Raw genomic sequence first — 19,103 nt, 5'->3', positions numbered from 1 at the left:
TAATTGTCTCCCCAAACGAATTCTGCTTGACCCTGTGTCAAAGGGTTCTCCACAGAGATCTTTATCAGTTCCCTCACATGAAGAATCAAAGAACACTTTTTACATTTTTTAAGATTTGAACTTGTGAATGATTGTAGGAATTGTTATGGATATTTTACACCCCATTGCCTTCTACTAATCTTTGTTAAAAAAAATAAAGGTTCTTCAAACGCTCCCCAAGGGTTCTTCTGATAATGACTTAAAGCATCCTAAAGACTTCTTTTTGGCCCTCTGACATAGAAACTTTAATGGTTCCCAAGAGGAACAAATGAAGAAGCCTTTAGGATTAAAATTTTTCATGGTCTAGATTTTTAAGTCCCTTGATTGAAAACTGAAGAGTCTTTAATGATTCTACAAATTTCCTCTTTTATTACATAAAACAAAGTTCCTCTGTGCTTTTATTGAATAGTTCACAGTTCTTATGCTCCTTAAGGCACTGTACTTGACTGTCGATGAAAAAGAACCTTTTTGTATAGAACCTTTCCGGATACAACCGGAAGGACAACCAAAGTCTCATTTAGGTTTGGATGTTGATCATTTAATATCTTCTACTCTCAAAAAAAAATGTTCCTCAAACATTTCTCAGGGGTTATTTTTAATGGTTATTAGTTAAAGATTCTTATTAAAAGAGAAGGTCATCGTCATAGGGCTCAGAACCACATGTTTTGGACCCACAGAACCACATCTTCAATGTTTTGGACCCACAGAATCACACCTTCAACATTTTCCCCAAGAGGCAAAAGCACCTGAAAGGTTTTAATTCTTGTTCCTATGAGCGAAACGTAGGTTAAGGTACGGTTTAAAACCCTACAGTTGTTGTTTGTTATCAACAGACAAGCTTTCAACACAATAAGCGACAAACTTTAGCCATATATGAGGCGCTCTTTTCCAAAACGCTATAAATCCATTTTAATAGTTTTTATGAAAATGACTTTTTTTTACCGAGACCCACACATTTTGTTTATATTCAATTTATCCTGATAAAATGGTCTGTTGGCTCAGTCTGAACATGTTAAACAGTGATTGTGAAATGAAACAACATTTTGTTGAATATAAATTCAATGTTTCTTTTTATTTTTTTCCAAAACGCTAGAAATCCATCCTTTATTTTAAAAAGGTTTTTTTTTTTTAATAAAAAGAGACATAAACCAACAAGAGAACATCAATCAATCAATCAATCAATCAATCAAATTTTATTTATAGAGCACCTTACAACAACCAAAAGGAGCACAAGGTGCTTTCCAGTGAAACAACAATAATAAAAAAATTAAATCAATAAGAACACAATGAACATAAAATAGCAGTTAAAACAGGATCTACGTGTTAAAAGCTTGGATGAATAAATGAGTTTTCAACTGCGATTTAAAAACACTCAGTACAGTGATGGATCGTAAGTGTGCTGGAAGTGCGTTCCACAGCTTTGGCCCCTTGATGGCAAATGACCGGCCTCCAAACTTCTCATATTTGTATTTGGGAGTGACCACAGAGGTACTGTATGTCCAGAGGAGCGGAGAGATCTGACTGGTTGGTAGACCTTTATTAATTCTGTGAGGTAGGCCGGGGCCAGACCATTGATGGCCTTAAACACAAAGAGAAGGACCTTATACTCCACCCTAAACCGCACCAGAAGCCAGTGAAGCGAGTGGAGGACAGGGGTGATGTGTGAGCGTTTGGAGGTGTTGGAGAGAAGACGTGCTGCCGCGTTTTGTACCATTTACCAACATGCAACATATGACATCAGGGAAATAAATAACTTATAAATAAATAAATAAATAAATAAATAAATAAATAAATAAATAAATAAATAAATAACTAGTAACATAAAATAAATAATAAAAAATAAATATTTTCAATTTCAGGTTTCAATATTGTCTACCACATAAAACAAATAATTTAAAAATAACACACATACAAACAACAGAAATTAAATAAATATACAACAATGTTAACAATACATTCCAATCACTTAGTAACACATTTAAGCTACATATACTGTACAAAAAGTAACGATAGTAATGATAACAATATTCAACAGGCAACTTATTTACGTAGTAATACATTCAAAGTCATTTTTTGGCTCATCCAAGCCATCAAAATTGTTATTACAGTTAAAAACACTCATTTTGAAGACTGCGCACAAACAAACATCTCTCGCCTCAGACCGCCTCCATGTTGGATTGCGTCGAACGCTCACCGAATTCTGATTGGTCGAGAGGACGTATAGCGTTTAGGCAAAAAACAGGTTTGGCGCTTGTTGCAGTTTGGAAAGGAACTGCATCTAGCAGTACATTTTAATAAACAAGGAAATATAACGTTTTGGCATGAAACATTGATGGAGCAGTGTATAGGTTCACAACACAGCAAAATGACATGACAAACTCGTTTTTTTTTATTTTGGCGTTTATTGCGTTTTGGAAAAGAGCTCTTCATATATATATATATATATATATATATATATATATATATATATATATATATATATATATATATATATATATATATCCCTTGAAGAAGTGTGTATGGTTTGTGAATGTTTGGGTCCACTGTCACTCATTTTCATTTCATCAGTTCATATTTCTAAAGAAAACACTCCATCTCTCTTAATATAGTCCCACTTAATACAAGGAAGGCTTCTTAAGGGTTTGTTTGGCTGGTTAAGGGCTCTTAGCTGTTTAAAAAGAAGTTGATATAGTATCAGTATAAAAATATCAAATGAAGAAGGAACTAATTTACTGAAAGAGTGCTTGATAGAGGGTGAAAAGCTTTCAGATCAAAAATATTTCCATTTCATTATTTCCTGCCCTGAAAATGTACCTAGTTAATCGCCACAGTTGCAATTAAATAGAAATTCAGTGTGTTGTGGAGATGTTTGTGCATATTGTTATCAGCATGACTGCATCTGTTCCTTGTTAGTTTCTGTCTCTGTTGTTGGGAAGAAATAGAACTGGACATTACTGAACCCGCTGGTGCACCAATTAACCAAAAATCACTCGCCGCAGGGATCCATCCGGTTCTCAAACCAAGCGTGCTAGAAGTGCGATTTGCCGTTGATTATACGTCTGTCTGTCTGTCTGTGCTCGTCCATGAGAAATAAAACAAAAAAGAAAAGATGAACAGATTTGAGATGTGTTTACACGTGAGCAAACCAACACAGGGTTGATCCCACAGTGCTGCATGTTATTGCAGTAAGGTATACAGGGAAGATGAGGCGAGATGTATGTGCTTTCCTGTTGGGAAAGTTGTCACGTCTTTATTCATTCATTCATTCATTCATTTTCTACCGCATATCCACACTACCGCGGGTCACAGGGAGCCTGCGTCATCGGGCATCTCAGGCGTCATCGGGCATCAAGGCAGGATACACCCTGGACAGAGTGCCAACCCATCGCAGGGCACACACACACACTCTCATTCACTCACACAATCACACACACTACGGACAATTTTCCAGAGATGCCAATCAACCTACCATGCATGTCTTTGGACCGGGGGAGGAAACCGGAGTACCCGGAGGAAACCCCCGAAGGCACGGGGAGAACATGCAAACTCCACACACACAAGGCGGAGGCGGGAATCGAACCCCCAACCCTGGAGGTGTGAGGCGAACGTGTTAACCACTAAGCCACCGTGCCCCCTTGTCACGTCTTCGCACGTTTAAATTCAATGCTGAACGATTTCTACCCCCAGGACCTTAGCAAAGATCTTGCTGAATTTTTTGAACAATGCAGTCAGATGTGACTTCATTTTGGTCCCCTGCCTAGCCAGTGCATAGCCTGTTCATTTATCAAACAAACCACAAAAACGCTGAATCACAGGAAGCCCATTTTTCAGTTTGCTAATCTGAACATATGGACCAAACCGCATATGCTTGCACATATGGCTAATTACTGGGGCTAAGGGGCATGAGCCTGAGCTATAAGCTACAATTGATTTTAAGCCAATTTGAGAAACCCTGGTTGTTAGCGACATAGAAAACTTTGTAGAGTTAGCATTTCCTGAAGCCAAATAACACTGAAAGAATCCAAAGCATGCGATATAAAAGCGTTTGAAGACATGCCTCAGAATACAAGGCTGCTAGAACGAACAACAATCTATACAGTGATGTGAAAATGCTTTTAAAGCTCCAGAGTCTTTTCAAAATCTAGGGACTAGATCTAATTTACCCTTAATAAAATGCCGAGTTACCCCACAATAAAGTCAACAAGAAATCCACACCGTATACACTGTAAATTGCTTTGATTATAACTGCAGGCTAAATTCTGTAGTCTTCCCATTCCATATAGCTTTCAATGATATCTATAATCCACTGCAGCTGTCATTCATTAAGGAATCTAATAAGAATAGCAGTGCATCAGGTATTCCTTTCAGACATTTCTCATAACTACCCACACGCACTTATTCCCCCCAACAATCTTTCTCTCTAGTGCAACTTTATGCACAGGCTTAATACGCCTCATTATCTGCCCTACTTTACCTTGAGATTTGTTGATGCCAAGGCAGACACAGTGCAATTTGCATATATTTGCTCCCACTCCCTTGAAGAGCAGTAATTAGAAAGCGCTTAGATCCATTTCACAAGGCGAGAGGCCCGTGAGCTTCACCTGTCACGTGGGCCACGGAGAACCTCGGCTGCACAATTGAATTAGCATCACCCAGTGTTTTTGCAGTGCTCAGGCTAATAGAAGGGAAATCCGACGCAGCCCGGAGGTAAAAACCTGTTGATCGCGATTTTGAGATATATCCGACTAAGGACATGTCGCAGTCAGAAATTATTCTGGCACTGGCAGCACAGCGTGGGCCGACCCCTTGCAGGTAGACTTAATTGTACACCGGTGCCTGGCACTACCAGTTGCCTGGTGATGTTTTCATTATGACTCCAACCTCAAAGCCCTCCGCCGATTGCTCGACACCTCCAGAAACACAGCGCCATTCACGCGTTACGCCGAGCCACACTGAGCCAATCCCAGCGGAAATAAATAAGGCAGTGTGAGTGCCTTGATAAGGGAGGATTATCTTATTCTCTTTCATAAAAAAGAGACTGTGTCTATCTATTTACAAATGCTTGTCATACGAGTGGAGTTTTTTTAGTTTGAACATCAAAAGGTTGCAACAGTCTCTTAAATCCTCAAAGAATGTTATGTGCACTAATGACTGTCCTGGAATTAGACATGAGGCTAAATATAATGTCTGTAGCTTGACAATGAAATCAAGCAATACGTTATATCACTAGGTCTCACTGATCATATGCAAAGAAAAAATATTACTATTTGCTTAATTTAATTGCTCCTTCTACTGTATACGACGTTAAACATTAAGTCCTAACACTACCATACAGTACATGGTAACAGAAAGTATTGTATCCTCACTGTTCATTTATTTTATCCACTGTAACATATCCATTTTTCACTCAGGAATTGATAAAGTGTTGGCTTATCTTAGTCTGCCACAAAGGACAAGACATGTATCGAGGATTTATGGGTGTTTATTGATGACATCAAGTTCTGTACCCTTGTCTGCATGATAGATCCTGCCTTGAAAAATAATAAGCCTAACAAATGGAAATCAGTACAAGAGAGACCTGTCCCAGTTTATTCCCTCCCTGGCTTGGAAGACGTGCAAGAAAAATGACTTCAGAGTCCCTAATTATCCGATCATCTGAAGCCATGCAGCAGAAATTTGAGTTTATTGGTTACTACCCCAAGACGCCGAGGCAATTTCATTTAATGCCACCGAAGGAAGCAAGCAGGTAAGGGTTTAACGCAGAGGTACATCCTCTGAGGTGAAGCTCAACTCAATTACAAACCCTTGAGATCCATTGTCCATGTCCCCAGTTACACGGTTCCTTCCATCCTAATGATTAACACATCTCCCGAGGCCGAGGACTCAAGTGGCGGCCGACACAGATGCCTGAGATCTCCGTGGCAATGACCCAACGGGGCTGATTCAAAGCTTAATGAACCACTTTGGGTCTCTTACTCTCTCTCCGACCCGTTGATAATGTTTTTCATTTCTGCTTAGTTACACTCGGATGGGGTGATTAGCACCGGAATGCACCTCGGATGCATTTTCGTGTCTTTGTCAAGGGTTTTTCAATTTTGCGCTCCATTACAGGAAGTGTGTTTCTTTGTCTATAGCGAAGCTCAAATGAAAAAGTAATCTGGCCAATACAGCATATTAGCAAAGCCGAGAGTCTGCCCGTTGGCGGAAATCAACTCGAGTGTGATGTTCATCTGTATTTTCTTAATTAAGATAGCAATCACAAACAATGATAGCCAGCAGGCGGCTGGTGTTTTGACAAGAAAGCATTGTGGGTGTCTTTATTTGTACTCAAGGCTAAATGTGATTGGCTGCTTCATATTATCTTTATGCTCTGCTGGTCCTTGTCTGTGTTTGATTATTGTTACATCTGGAATTTGTCTAAAGAACCACTAAAACCAATAGATTTAATAGATTTGGAGAGTTTGACTCCTAACCCTAAGGTTGTGGGTTCTAGTCTCGGGCCAGCAATACCACGACTGAGGTGCCCTTGAGCAAAGCACCGAACCCCCCCCAACTGCTCCCTGGGTGCCGCAGCATAAATGGCTGCCCATTGCTCCGGGTGTGTGTTCACGGTGTGTGTGTGTGTGTGTGTGTGTGTTCACTGCTGTGTGTGTGCACTTTGGATGGGTTAAACGCAGAGAACGAATTCTGCATATGGGTCACCGTACTTAGCCGTATGTCACGTCACTTTCACGTCACTTTCACTTTCAAAATAATCAAATGCAGTTGTAATGGCCAAGTGTTAAAGGTCAATATTTGATAAAATGTGGCAAAATTAAATAAGTGCCAAAAACACAGTCATCATTTAGTCCTGTTATTTTTCTCTCTCAGCAGTAACAGTCAGTAATGGTCATATTTTCTTGTACAATGCATATAAAATGTAAAAATTAATATGGCACGGTGGCTTAGTGGTTAGCACGTTCGCCTCACACCTCCAGGGTTGGGGGTTCGATTCCCGCCTCCGCCTTGTGTGTGTGGAGTTTGCATGTTCTCCCCGTGCCTCGGGGGTTTCCTCCGGGTACTCCGGTTTCCTCCCCCGGTCCAAAGACATGCATGGTAGGTTGATTGGCATCTCTGGAAAATTGTCCGTAGTGTGTGAGTGCGTGAGTGAATGAGAGTGTGTGTGTGTGTGTGTGTGTGTGCCCTGCGATGGGTTGGCACTCCATCCAGAGTGTATCCTGCCTTGATACCCAATGACGCCTGAGATAGGCACAGGCTCCCCGTGACCCGAGGTAGTTCGGATAAGTGGTAGAAGATGAGTGAGTGAGTGAGAGAGTGAGTGAATGTCAGTTAGTTCCTAACGGTTGCATCTTTCACATCTTTCTCTTGCAGGGAGTTTGCACGTTGGAAGGTGAGGAACACAGCCATCGAGCGGCGGGATTTGATCAGCAATCCTGTGCCCCTCATGCCCGAGTTCCAGAGGAGCATGAGGCTTCTGGGACGGCGTCCGTCCACACAGCACTTCATCGACACCATCATCAAGAAATATGGCACTCACATCCTCATCTCGGCTACGCTTGGAGGTAAGAGCCCTGCATGGACCACAGCTCCACAGAGCCTTAAACCAAACAAACATATGGTATATGCGGTGGTTATTATACACTCAGCGTTTGGGATTCTATATGTGAGGCTTCTGTATGAGAATTTATACATTTATATTTAATAAACATGGTTATATAAAGGGATTTTAAATGTTAAGCTTTTCTTACAAGTATACAGTAGATGTGCCAGAAGTCCAAACAAGTGCTGTGACTTTTCCTATTCTGTAAGTTTCACTATAACTAAAAGCCATGAGATGATTATAGGACTAGCAGAGAAAGCTCCATGGTCATCGGGTCAGTCCTGAGCTCAGTGATTAGTTGTGTGTGTAGAGATGTTCGTGTGATGATCTGGAGTCCTTATCCAGCCTTGTACTCAGCGTTCCTGAGATCTTCAGCCATCTCTTGGACTTGTAAGTAAATGTGCTGAACACGTGAAGCATTCCATCATCAGTATAAAGGTTTAGATGATGTCTCATGAGTCGGTCATATTACCAAGTTCTGTTTGATGATCAAACTACAGTGTATGGCACCAGGGTCACCAGGGTCAGATGTAGGGTTAACGGATCTGTCTAAAGGATTTCTTCTTGTTTGATGCAAATCCTTAAAGATTTCCCCAAGGGAGATGACATTAAGAAGACTTTAGAGGCCTGAATGCCCTCAACTTTTTAAAGAACTCTTAAGGAACCCTATTACTGTTAAATAGGTGTTATCATCAAGGCTACAGGAATCCTGATAAGTGATATATCTATTTTATTCTGGTCGCTCAGTGCTATCTAATCTCACTGGCTGAGGATCTGGAAAATGAGTAAAACTCAGAAACATCAAGTGCTCATCTGTACACCGCTGGAAAAAGTGGTTACTCCAGGATTCTTCAGGTGGATAACGGTGCTACTAGAAACTTTTTCCCTCAGCTGTTGAGCTCAAAATAGAATTTTGAGAACCTTTAAGGGTGCTAGATGATCAGATTAGACTTTATTTCTCTTGTAAGTCACCTTGGATGAATAAATGTATTGCACCGGCTAAGTGGTTGAACCAGATGTGCTGCTGCTTATGGTAATGAGAATGGTAAAAAATTAGAAAATAAATATAGGGGTGTATGATAATTATGAGCGCTTGTAGGTCATCTGTCTGTCTGTCTGCCTGTCTGTCTGCCTGTCTGTCTGTCTGTCTGTCTGTCTGTTGCTCTCTGACACTTTTCTGTACCATCAGAGTCTGAATCTGTTTAATCCTCCAAACATCTACATCTGCATTATTATTATTATTATTGTTGTTGTTGTTGTTGTTGTTGTTGTTATTATTATTATTATTAACAACAACAACAACAATAATAATAATAACAACAACAACAACAAAAATAACAATAACAATAATACTAATAATAATAATAATAATAATAATAATAATAATAATAATAATAATAATAATAATAATAATATTATTATTTGGATCTGACTGCAATATTTTCTAATGATTTTCTTTCCCAAAACAAAACAAAAACCAAATTCAGAGCTTCATTTAAATATTTAAATCATCCTCACCTTCACCGCCACCACCAGGCAGCTCCTAAACCTCACATTTCAACATTTTTATCTTTGTCCTAAATTATACAGTATGTGACCGCTTGCTCGTGCCTCCATGAAAGTAAAACCCTCGTCTCTGGTGACTTTTTGTTCCTAACCCGTTTTTGTATGCACACCTTTTAGTCTAACCTAACTGTCCTGTAAAGCTGTCTGGTGAGGTTTAAGAAAATAAAATGAAAATAAAATATCCCTCGTTCTATTTGTACGTCATCCTGAACAATGTATATCTATTCTCTAACATCTGTAGAACACATACACTTAATCCACAGCACTCTGATTCTTCTCTTTCTTCTTCTTCTTCTTCTTCTTCTTCTTCTTCTTCTATGCGTGTGTTTAAGCTCAAGACGATCGTCACCCAGAAGTCGTCTATTTCAGTCTAGCACTAACACATTAAATATTGTAGTGCTGGCTGATAAAGCGACGAGATCCATACCGAGTGGTGGCCTGCAGCTATTATACTAAAAGTATAGAGAGACAAAGCATTAGAGAACGACGGAAAAGGGAAAGAGGATGCGCTCTTTTACGGCTTATTTGCCTGATAGCTGTTGTCTGAAAGCCTGTACTGTATATTCCCCTTCTGTTCATCAGCACTCAACACCTATGCTTTCACTTGGGCTATTATTAAGGGGATGGACGTTAATGCTCATGTGAATATGCTTTAAAACCCATATTGTGGCATCCAGGATACCTGCTCATGTGAAATAAAAGCCAGCTCCTGTATAAGAGTCCAGACAGCTACTGCATATAGACCGCAGAACTCTGAGTCGAGTCAAAGGTGACTGTAGCAACAAAACCTTAATATTTACCTGAAGCAAAAAAAAAAAAAAAAAAAAAAAAAAAAACAACTATTTGAATTAATATAAAAATTACAATTTTAAAACGATAATATATTTTTTAAAATACACACTAAAGTTGTTTAATGTGTCTATGGAGCAATAACCACAAAAAATATTAAATTATTCATTAGGAAATTATTATTATTTTAATTAATGTAAAAATTACAAATATATACTAAAACACTTTAATGCGCCTGTGACACAAAGGGTATGGATTTGTTTTATTTATTTATTTATTTTTCTATGTCTCGTGGGCATTCATTTAATTTCAATACAATAAGAATTAATCAAATAAATGCCATCAATATTTTTAAGATCTTTGAGGAAATGGCAAACCATAAAAAAGTGTAAATGTTGTTCTTAGTTTATTGTGAAATGTATTAGTCTTTTTTTTTTGTTTGTTTGTCTTTAAAGTCACTAAAGTACTGTTTGAGGTGGAACTGTGATGTTCACCTTTTCCATGTTATTTAACAAATAAAGTGTACACGAAGGTTTTACGGCATTGATTTATGTGTTGATGAAGTTTTATTATCTGTCGAAGTGACTAAACACTTTCCTGAGCTCCAGCGTCGTCGCAGTTACCGATCCTCCGATGGTGCGTGGTGCGGTGTGGATCCTCCTTCCTGTTTGCCGTGTTGCTCTGCGTGTGTTTGTTATGACACGTGTTAAACGCATGGCCAGGACCTAGCAATGAGCTAGCGCCTGGGCTATGAGCGATGAGCTAGCGTATGGCTAGATGGCACTTGATGCTAATACTCTACACTGACCTCCAATGACCGGCTAATGGTTTTTTAATGAGCTGTAATTGTGGCTTTGCGTCTCTGGCTGCTTTCCCTGCCTTCAGGTTTAACACCAAGCATCACCTCGATGATATTAATCCGCCATCACAGACTTTTTCTCAAGCCCTTCTACATCCCTTCTTTCATCCTCACACACACACACACACACACACACACACACACACACACACAACACCAGCAGCACCAGAATTTGGCCATAAAACAGAATAGGAAATCAATATAAGCTGTATCTGCTTTCCAGCCCACAGGACTGTGATAAATCCTGAACAGGTGTAAGGCTGAGATTGAGACGACGTGTACTATCAGACTGTGGGCCATAACCGTGTCTGGCTTCCATTTCATTCCGACTGCAGCGCCGATTTGGTTAAAATGGCCGAGGATCGAGATGAAGATGACTTCCCTGGCTCATTGCAATACAATTATCGTTTGTTTTAGATGTCTGGCTACAAAGTGTGAAGAAATAATAGAAGTGCCAACAACACAACAAGACAAACACGGGGGACCATTCAGCAATTACTGAAGAAGGAAAGTACAACTGTGTAGATATTTATCTCCATTACTCTCCTAATACTACAGACGTCTACCTTATTAACTTCACCTAGAGTTCTTTCTTTCTTCCTTTCTTTCTCTCTCTCTCTCTCGCTCTCTCTCTCTCTCATCAGAAGTTGAACAGTAGCGGTCCTACTCCTCCACCCTGAGGTACTCCCAGTGTCCTTTATTACTGTTTGGTCTGTAGCAGTGACAGTCACAGATCCACTTGATCCACTTGGCGTCCATGATCTTGTCTGCTTGTTTTCATGACCAACATCATCATTCTTCGTTTTTCAATCAATATTTTGCCACTAAATCCAAATCAGTCCCTAGAAATCCCAGAGATGCATTTAACAGTTAGATCAAATCTCGATCCCTATTTAAACTACGAGCAAACATTCAAACTTTATGAGCACGTGAGTTATTAATGTGAGCCTCTTGTTTGACCTGGAGAACATGGCCACCATCACAAGGCTTACCACAAGAACCATATTACACATGCAGGTTAATAGGAAGTTGTTAAGTGTGTCTGCTCTACACAAGGGTCAAGTGTGTGTGTTTTGTGTGTGTGTGCGTTAGAAAGAATCTGATTGTGCTACAAGAGTTAAGTGACCAATCAGTACAGAGTGCCGCAAGCTAAATGGCCAATCAGCGTGTAGGGCTGCTGAGTGCATGCAACATGATTTTGAGTGCTTTTCAGATTTGCTGAAGGAGAAAGAGAGAGAGAGAGAGAGAGAGAGGGAGAGAGAGAGAGAGAGAGAGAGAGAGAGAGAGAGAGAGAGAGAGAGAGAGAGGGAGAGGTAGACTGAGAATATTTACTTGATCAACACAGCAGTGTTTGTGGTGAAACTGAATTTGTGACCATTGGTCTTCTGACACATCGTCGCGGTCGTTTAGAAAAAGGTCAGCCGAAGTCACCAAATCAATCCTGCTTCCTTTCTTCCACTCCTTCTGGCCCTCGCAACCTTTTTTTTCCTGTCACTCCGGGGGGAAAGAGTCAAAGATGGAGGGGTGACTTGATTTGACATGAGGACCATCTTCGGCGTGGCAGGTGACAAACCGCAGCATGAACGTGATGCACTGTTTGTCAGGGCTGAACGCAAAGACACGCTGAGACGTGACAGACGTCCCTTAATCCTGCCGCATCGTCACGTGAGGAGGAACCTCACTCACTCTTCACCTCGTACTGCTCACAAGAACTTACGGCTTTCAGTTACGCCAGGAAATAACTGATCATGAGCTTCTACTTAGCTGCTGGGTTATGTTCAATACACAATAAATGTTCGTTTAACATGGTAACTGGACCATAATAAATAAATACATAAATACATAAATAAATAAATAAATAAATAAATAAATAAATAAATAAAATCCCAAAATAAAATATGAAAATTATCTAATTATATAAATATAATAAATTTAGTTAAACTATTAAAAAAAAGATAAACAACAAATACAAAAAAAACTTTAAATGGTTAAACTAATTACTGTATTTATGATTATTTAATGATTTAATACATTTTTTTTTTATAATTTTCAATATATTTGGAAAATGCTAGTATGTTTCCCGTTAGCTAAGTGTAAAGCTAAACGATTCAGGTCACATGCTAACACTGTGAGGCAACTTATTGAAGCTAGCCAGCACTATTCAATTCAATTCAATTCAATTCAATTCAATTCAATTCAATTCAATTCACGTTTATTTGTATGGCGCTTTTTACAATTAACATTGTCTCAAAGCAGCTTTACAGAACATAAACATAGAACAAACGGTTATTATAAAAAATAATATAAAGATTAATAGAATACAAAATTCAAGATTAATATTAGATAGATTTAGTTCACAATGTGTTTGTATTTATCCCTAATGAACAAGTCTGAGGTGACTCAGGTGACTGTGGGGAGGAAAAACTCCCCTGGATGGTAAAGGAAGGAACCTTGAGAGGAACCAGACTCAAAGGGGGAACCTCATCCTCATATGGGTGACACTGGAGGGTGTGATTATAAATATACAGTCTGATAAATGTTGTATAGATGCAAAAGATCACATGGAGTTCACATCTGCAGTCTGATTTTATACATTATGGTGTAGCTCTTTGCGAACTCTATCAGTGTTGTATACATTGATATAAATTAGAATATTTTTTCTGTTGTTTAGGTGAGGAGGCTCTCACCATGTACATGGCAAAGAACAAGCTGGACAGGAAGATGGTGAACGCAACGCAGGGGGTGGAAGCGCTGCACCAGCTCGCCTCGTCTTACTTCATCGACCGCGACGGCACCATGCGCAAACTCCACGAGATCCAGATCTCCAGCAATGCCATCAAGGTAAATACTTCAATAAGTATCTTCTATAAACCAATCAGAACACAGGTCAGGTTCGTGCTCACGTCAACAACGAGCTAACTTCTGCAGCTCTGGTTATAAACATTCATGAATTTACTCCCAAGTTCTCATAAAAAATCTTCAGATATTAATAGAATTCATATTTAAATCTCTAAAGTAACTTCCCATTTAAGTTTGTGTTTCTTGAAGCTATACTTTTGCCAGCATGTGCACATGAAATGCACCAAAAAATTGAGGGTGGAAATAAAATGTAAGATCAAATTCCAATAGAATAAATGGTTGTATAAAGGTTGTATAAAGGTTGTATAAAGGTTGTGAATGATCAATATTTCAAGAGAAGAAAAATCACTTTTTTTTTGATAAATTATAAAACATAAAACGCTGGAAATAAACGAGACAGTCTGTCCTTCTCCCTGTCGTCTCTTTATCTGCCTGTCTGTGCAGTTTTTAGTATTTAATAGTGATGGAGACAGGAGCAGGAAGTGAAGCATGACAGAACAAAGTGAAATCGACAATAGCTGCTGATTCAGAAGAACAGGAAGCAGAGGCAGAAGCCAACAAACCAAAGCTCCATCCAAACCTCACGTGCCGCTCAGGTCAAAATGACCCATTTCTTTTCTTTCTTTCTCTTTTTTTTTTTTTTTTTAAACTAAAAATAGAACAGGACTGAAATTATTTCTTTCGCCCGCATAAACCTTTGTTCTTGGCCTGATTTCTTTAATAACCATCAAGCATCAGTGTCTGTTTTTTAACGGAATTCTAGTTATATTACTGACCTGATGTTCAGGAGGTTCTCGGCTATTAAAAATGCGATCAAGGTGAGTTTTTATTTTATTTTAATGACAATACTGCTGTGAAATCCACCATATTGATCATATTGAACACCAGAGTGATGAAGAGAATACGGATCAGGTCTAAATTATAATCTCTGTATATTTATTCCAGTTATTCTGTCCATGCCTCTTTCACCTGGTCTTTCAGGTGTTGCGAATTATATATCATTCATTCACTCACTCATCTTCTACCGCTTATCCGAACTACTTCGGGTCACGGGGAGCCTGTGCCTGTCTCAGGCGTCATCGGGCATCAAGGCAGGATACACCCTGGACGGAGTGCCAACCCATCGCAGGGCACACACACACACACACTCTCAATCACTCACGCAATCACACACTACGGACAATTTTACAGAGATGCCAATCAACCTACCAAGCATGTCTTTGGACCGGGGGAGGAAACCGGAGTACCCGGAGGAACATGCAAACTCCACACACACAAGGTGGAGGTGGGAATCGAACCCCCAACCCTGGAGGTGTGAGGCGAACGTGCTAACCACTAAGCCACTGTTCCCCCCTGAATTCTATATCATAGCATTTAAAAACACTTATCATGCACGAAGTAGAATTAATTCATTATAATTTACTACTTAAATGTTTTATCTTTTCTTTTTAATCTAATTTATAGTAAAACCGCCTGCTAAAAAGGAGTAATTGAGGTATTTTATTGTGCAGCGCTGACTGCTATTCCGCTGCTTGGCTTTTTCTTGTTGCTATTGAGACTACGGAACGACGAAAAGTCGTTGAAACATCATGACAGAAATTATTGTTCAGTCAGAAAATGCATTGTGTTGAATTTCTAGCACCTTGGACAGTGCCGCGTCCTCACGTGTCGTGAGGTGTGTCCTGAAACTCACGTGGAAAAGCAACGTTAATGTTAAAGCGACGAAGAAAGGACTGAGAACGCGTTAGCACACACAGCTCAAGGTCGGCGTGTGTGATCGTTATTCTGTACACACAACCGACAGAGAGATGGAGAGAGAGATACAGGGAGAGGGACAGAGGGAGGGGTACAGGAAAATAATTAGAGTGAGTGGGGTAAAAGAAGAGAAGGGGGAGAGAAAGAGGGAGAGAGAGAGAGAGAGAGAGAGAGAGAGAGAGAGAGAGAGAGAGAGAGAGAGAGAGAGAGAGAGAAAAGATGAGAAGCGGATAGAGAATAATAAATGTGAGAGAGTTATGTAAGAGTGAGAGAGCAGGGTGAAAGAAGAGAAAAAGGAAAGAATAAAGGGGTAAATTAAGAGAACAGAATCAGATAGAGTAGGGTAATAAAACACGAGAAATGAGAGCGAGAGAGAGCGATAGAGAGAGAGAGAAAGAGAGGCAGTCAAGGGAACAGATTGACTATAGACAGATAGATTAATGTACAAGAAGGAGAGAGAGAAAGAGAGGTGTAAATGAACAGGAAGTGAGACATAGTGGTAAAGGATAGGAAGGTTGAGAGAGTTACAAAAGCATAAAGGAAAAAAGAAGGAGGAAGGAAAAGGGGGTAAAAAAAGTGAAGAGGAAGGAGAGCGAGCGAGCGAGAGAGAGAGAGAGAGAGAGAGAGACATGTGTTTGCTAGTCACGAAGCAGACAGTCAACAGTCTTTGCTTGCAGGAAGTAGCTGAGTGTGTACTGGGACTCACACACACACACACACACACACACACACACACACACACACACGACTGCCTTTCCAGTATTGATTTAATATTGCCAGCAGTCCAACCCTGCACTCATTCTTCCCCTCTTACACACACACACACACACACACACACACACACACACACACACACACACACACATAATCTCAGGGGTAGACATCACAGGACTCATCACATCACACAGTGCTTTATGATTTATTCTTCTTCTTTAGCTGTTGTTACACTATTTCTCTCTAGTGCACCAGTGTGTGTAGATCTAACACTTCCACTGCAGTCATTGTGAGTGCTAAATCTACACACACACACACAGACACACACACACACATCAGTCTTCCAAAGAGACTAAGTTTGTATTGAAAGCAACTTGAGCAATTCTTCACCGCTGTCTATTTACATTACATGTTTTTTTTATTTCTAATTTTTAAGTTAATCAGACAATTAAAAGCGTCGTGTTACGACGAATCCTCACATCATTACCTCCTTAAACTTAATGCTACATCTTTAGCTCTGTCTGGTACAAAGCTCTGACACTGTAGACTCCTTCCAGGACCAGTCAGGTGCAACACAATCGATGTTACCTCATGGAGACCAACGTATAATCATCAGCTGACCTTTTTGTTATTTTCTACTCTGTGTGTAAGAGTTCCAGTAATGCTCTGAATGCTGTCGAGTTCTTTTGGAAGTGTCTGACCATCTCTACATCTCTCACTCCGAGTCATTTCTCACTCCTCTCCGGTCCCTAATCTCCGCCGGCTGAGCGTTGACGTGCCCCAGACACTTCAGTTTGCATTATAAATTGTGTCACAGACAAACCAACAACAAGACAGTGGGAGTGCGATGGCCTCTGAGGATTTTCTCATCTACAGCTGTGTTTCTTTTCCTCCCTTCTTTTCTCCCACCATATACAGTATCTTTGCTCTGTCAGTCAAAATAAAGACGTAACAAGTGGTAAAGCTTTCCTTCGTCCTAAAGCTCGACTCATTTCCTCCGAGATCCATCGACTTTAAAGAGGAACAGCGACGCCGTCTCTCTTTGGGACTTCTTTCCTTTCTGAAATTGCTCACAGGACGCTTAGGTCAAGATTTTCTCCAGAACAAACAGTCTTGAAGCAGAAATTATTGATCCATCTTCTCACTCGGATCAGAAGATCTGACACAACTATTCTTGACTGACAGGGTCAGATAATCCTATATACCACTGTAGAAAACTGTGACTTCTTTTTTTTTTTTTTTGCCTCATTTAATGTATACTCATCATCCTGACATCCACATGTTCGGATATTTCACTCTTAACCTCAGAGGATCTATCAAACCTGACACCTGGGGATGAACTGCACCATGATGACACTAACATCATGTGTTTTTTCACACTGTTTACTTTGTAGACTTGGTTTTGGTCACAAACTCTGTTGAAGCAGAATTTCTTAATTATTGAAGGACTAAACTCTCAGATTTCTTGTTTTGGAGGCCTGTAGCCGTGTAGACGTTGTGTTTCCATGATATATTATTTAAAGATAGAGAGAGAGAGAGAAAGAGATGTTCCGAAGGTCATGTTGAGCAGCGGGAATAATTCAGTGGATTGGACTTCTTGGTTTAGCGATCCAAAGTTCAGGTGAGCTTCTAAATCCAAAGAACCTTCAGATAGAACAATCAAAAATGAACTGTATTATTAAGTGGCTGTTGTGGTTTGAGTTCTGCTCATCGCCAGTGTTGTATAAAGTAGTAGAAAGCAATACTTGAGTAAAAGTACAAGTATCGTACTAGAAAAAGACTTTGGTAGAAGTGAAAGTTACCTTTTAGAATATTACTCAAGTAAAAGTCTTAAAGTATCTGATATTTACTGTACTTAAGTATCAAAAGTCATTTTCTCCGAACTACCTTGAGTCACGGGGAGCCTGTGCCTATCTCAGGCGTCATCAGGCATCAAGGCAGGATACACCCTGGACGGAGTGCCAACCCATCGCAGGGCACACACACACTCTCATAATCACACACTACGGACAATTTTCCAGAGATGCCAATCAACCTACCATGCATGTCTTTGGACCGGGGGAGGAAACCGAAGTACCTGGAGGAAACCCCCAATGCACGAGGAGAACATGCAAACTCCACATATACAAGGCGGAGGCGGGAATCGAACCCCGACCCTGGAGGTGTGAGGCGAACGTGCTAACCACTAAGCAACCGTGCCCCCAAGTAAAGTACTTATACGTGAAATTTCTACTTAAGTACAGTTAAGAAGTATTTGTACTCCGTTACATTACAACACTGCGCATCGCCTACTCTTTGGGACAGCTTTGGGGATGCTTAGGGATCCGTTTTGAAGCCAATTTCTTTACTATTAAAGGAGTACTGAATTGTAACGCTTGGATTAGATGGATTTGTTTCTACAGCTCGTGATTTTAATGCATTCAATAATAATAGACAGCACTGTATGTATCAAATAACACTAGAAACGGTTGAGAGAAATGATGATGAGGTCCTGGAGGTTGGGAGGAGCTGTAGGAATACTTCACTGGATTCTTGTTTTGGAGATTCTAAAGCTCATGGTTTACCCGGTAAATCTCTGAAGTCCGGCAGATTCCGATAAATTCAGTGGTCAGTTGCACCAAGAAGTGGCCATGACAGTTTGAGTTCTGGACAGTGTGTATTCCTTGTGCTGGTTTTGGTGATGCTTGGTGGTTTGTCTCGAAGCAAATTTATTTTTATTGAAGGATCTCTGAAGTGGAACACTCGGATTAGGGGGATTTACTCCTACAGCTCTTGATGTGAAGGCATCCAATAACGCAACACACCACAGTTTTTTTTATCAAATAACATCAGACATATATATAGAGAGAGAAGACAGAGTGGCCCCGGAGGTCATGCTGAACAGTAGGAATACCTCATTTGAGCTTCTTGGTTTGGAAATCT

General features: G+C 40.0%; 1 protein-coding gene across 1 annotated transcript in view; it reads left to right on the top strand.

The window, feature by feature from the left end:
- Positions 1 to 19,103, top strand: part of brinp1 (bone morphogenetic protein/retinoic acid inducible neural-specific 1) — a 119,272-nt gene that overhangs the window by 50,951 nt on the left and 49,218 nt on the right. Inside the window, exons 3-4 of the mRNA XM_060863605.1 lie at positions 7,411 to 7,601; positions 13,525 to 13,694. Coding sequence (XP_060719588.1) covers positions 7,411 to 7,601; positions 13,525 to 13,694 — 361 coding nt within the window. The remainder of the gene's footprint in view (positions 1 to 7,410; positions 7,602 to 13,524; positions 13,695 to 19,103) is intronic.

The sequence above is a fragment of the Tachysurus vachellii genome, chromosome 26, assembly GCF_030014155.1.
Source record: "Tachysurus vachellii isolate PV-2020 chromosome 26, HZAU_Pvac_v1, whole genome shotgun sequence".
NCBI lineage: Eukaryota > Metazoa > Chordata > Actinopteri > Siluriformes > Bagridae > Tachysurus > Tachysurus vachellii.
This window is presented reverse-complemented; position numbering and strand designations above follow the sequence as displayed.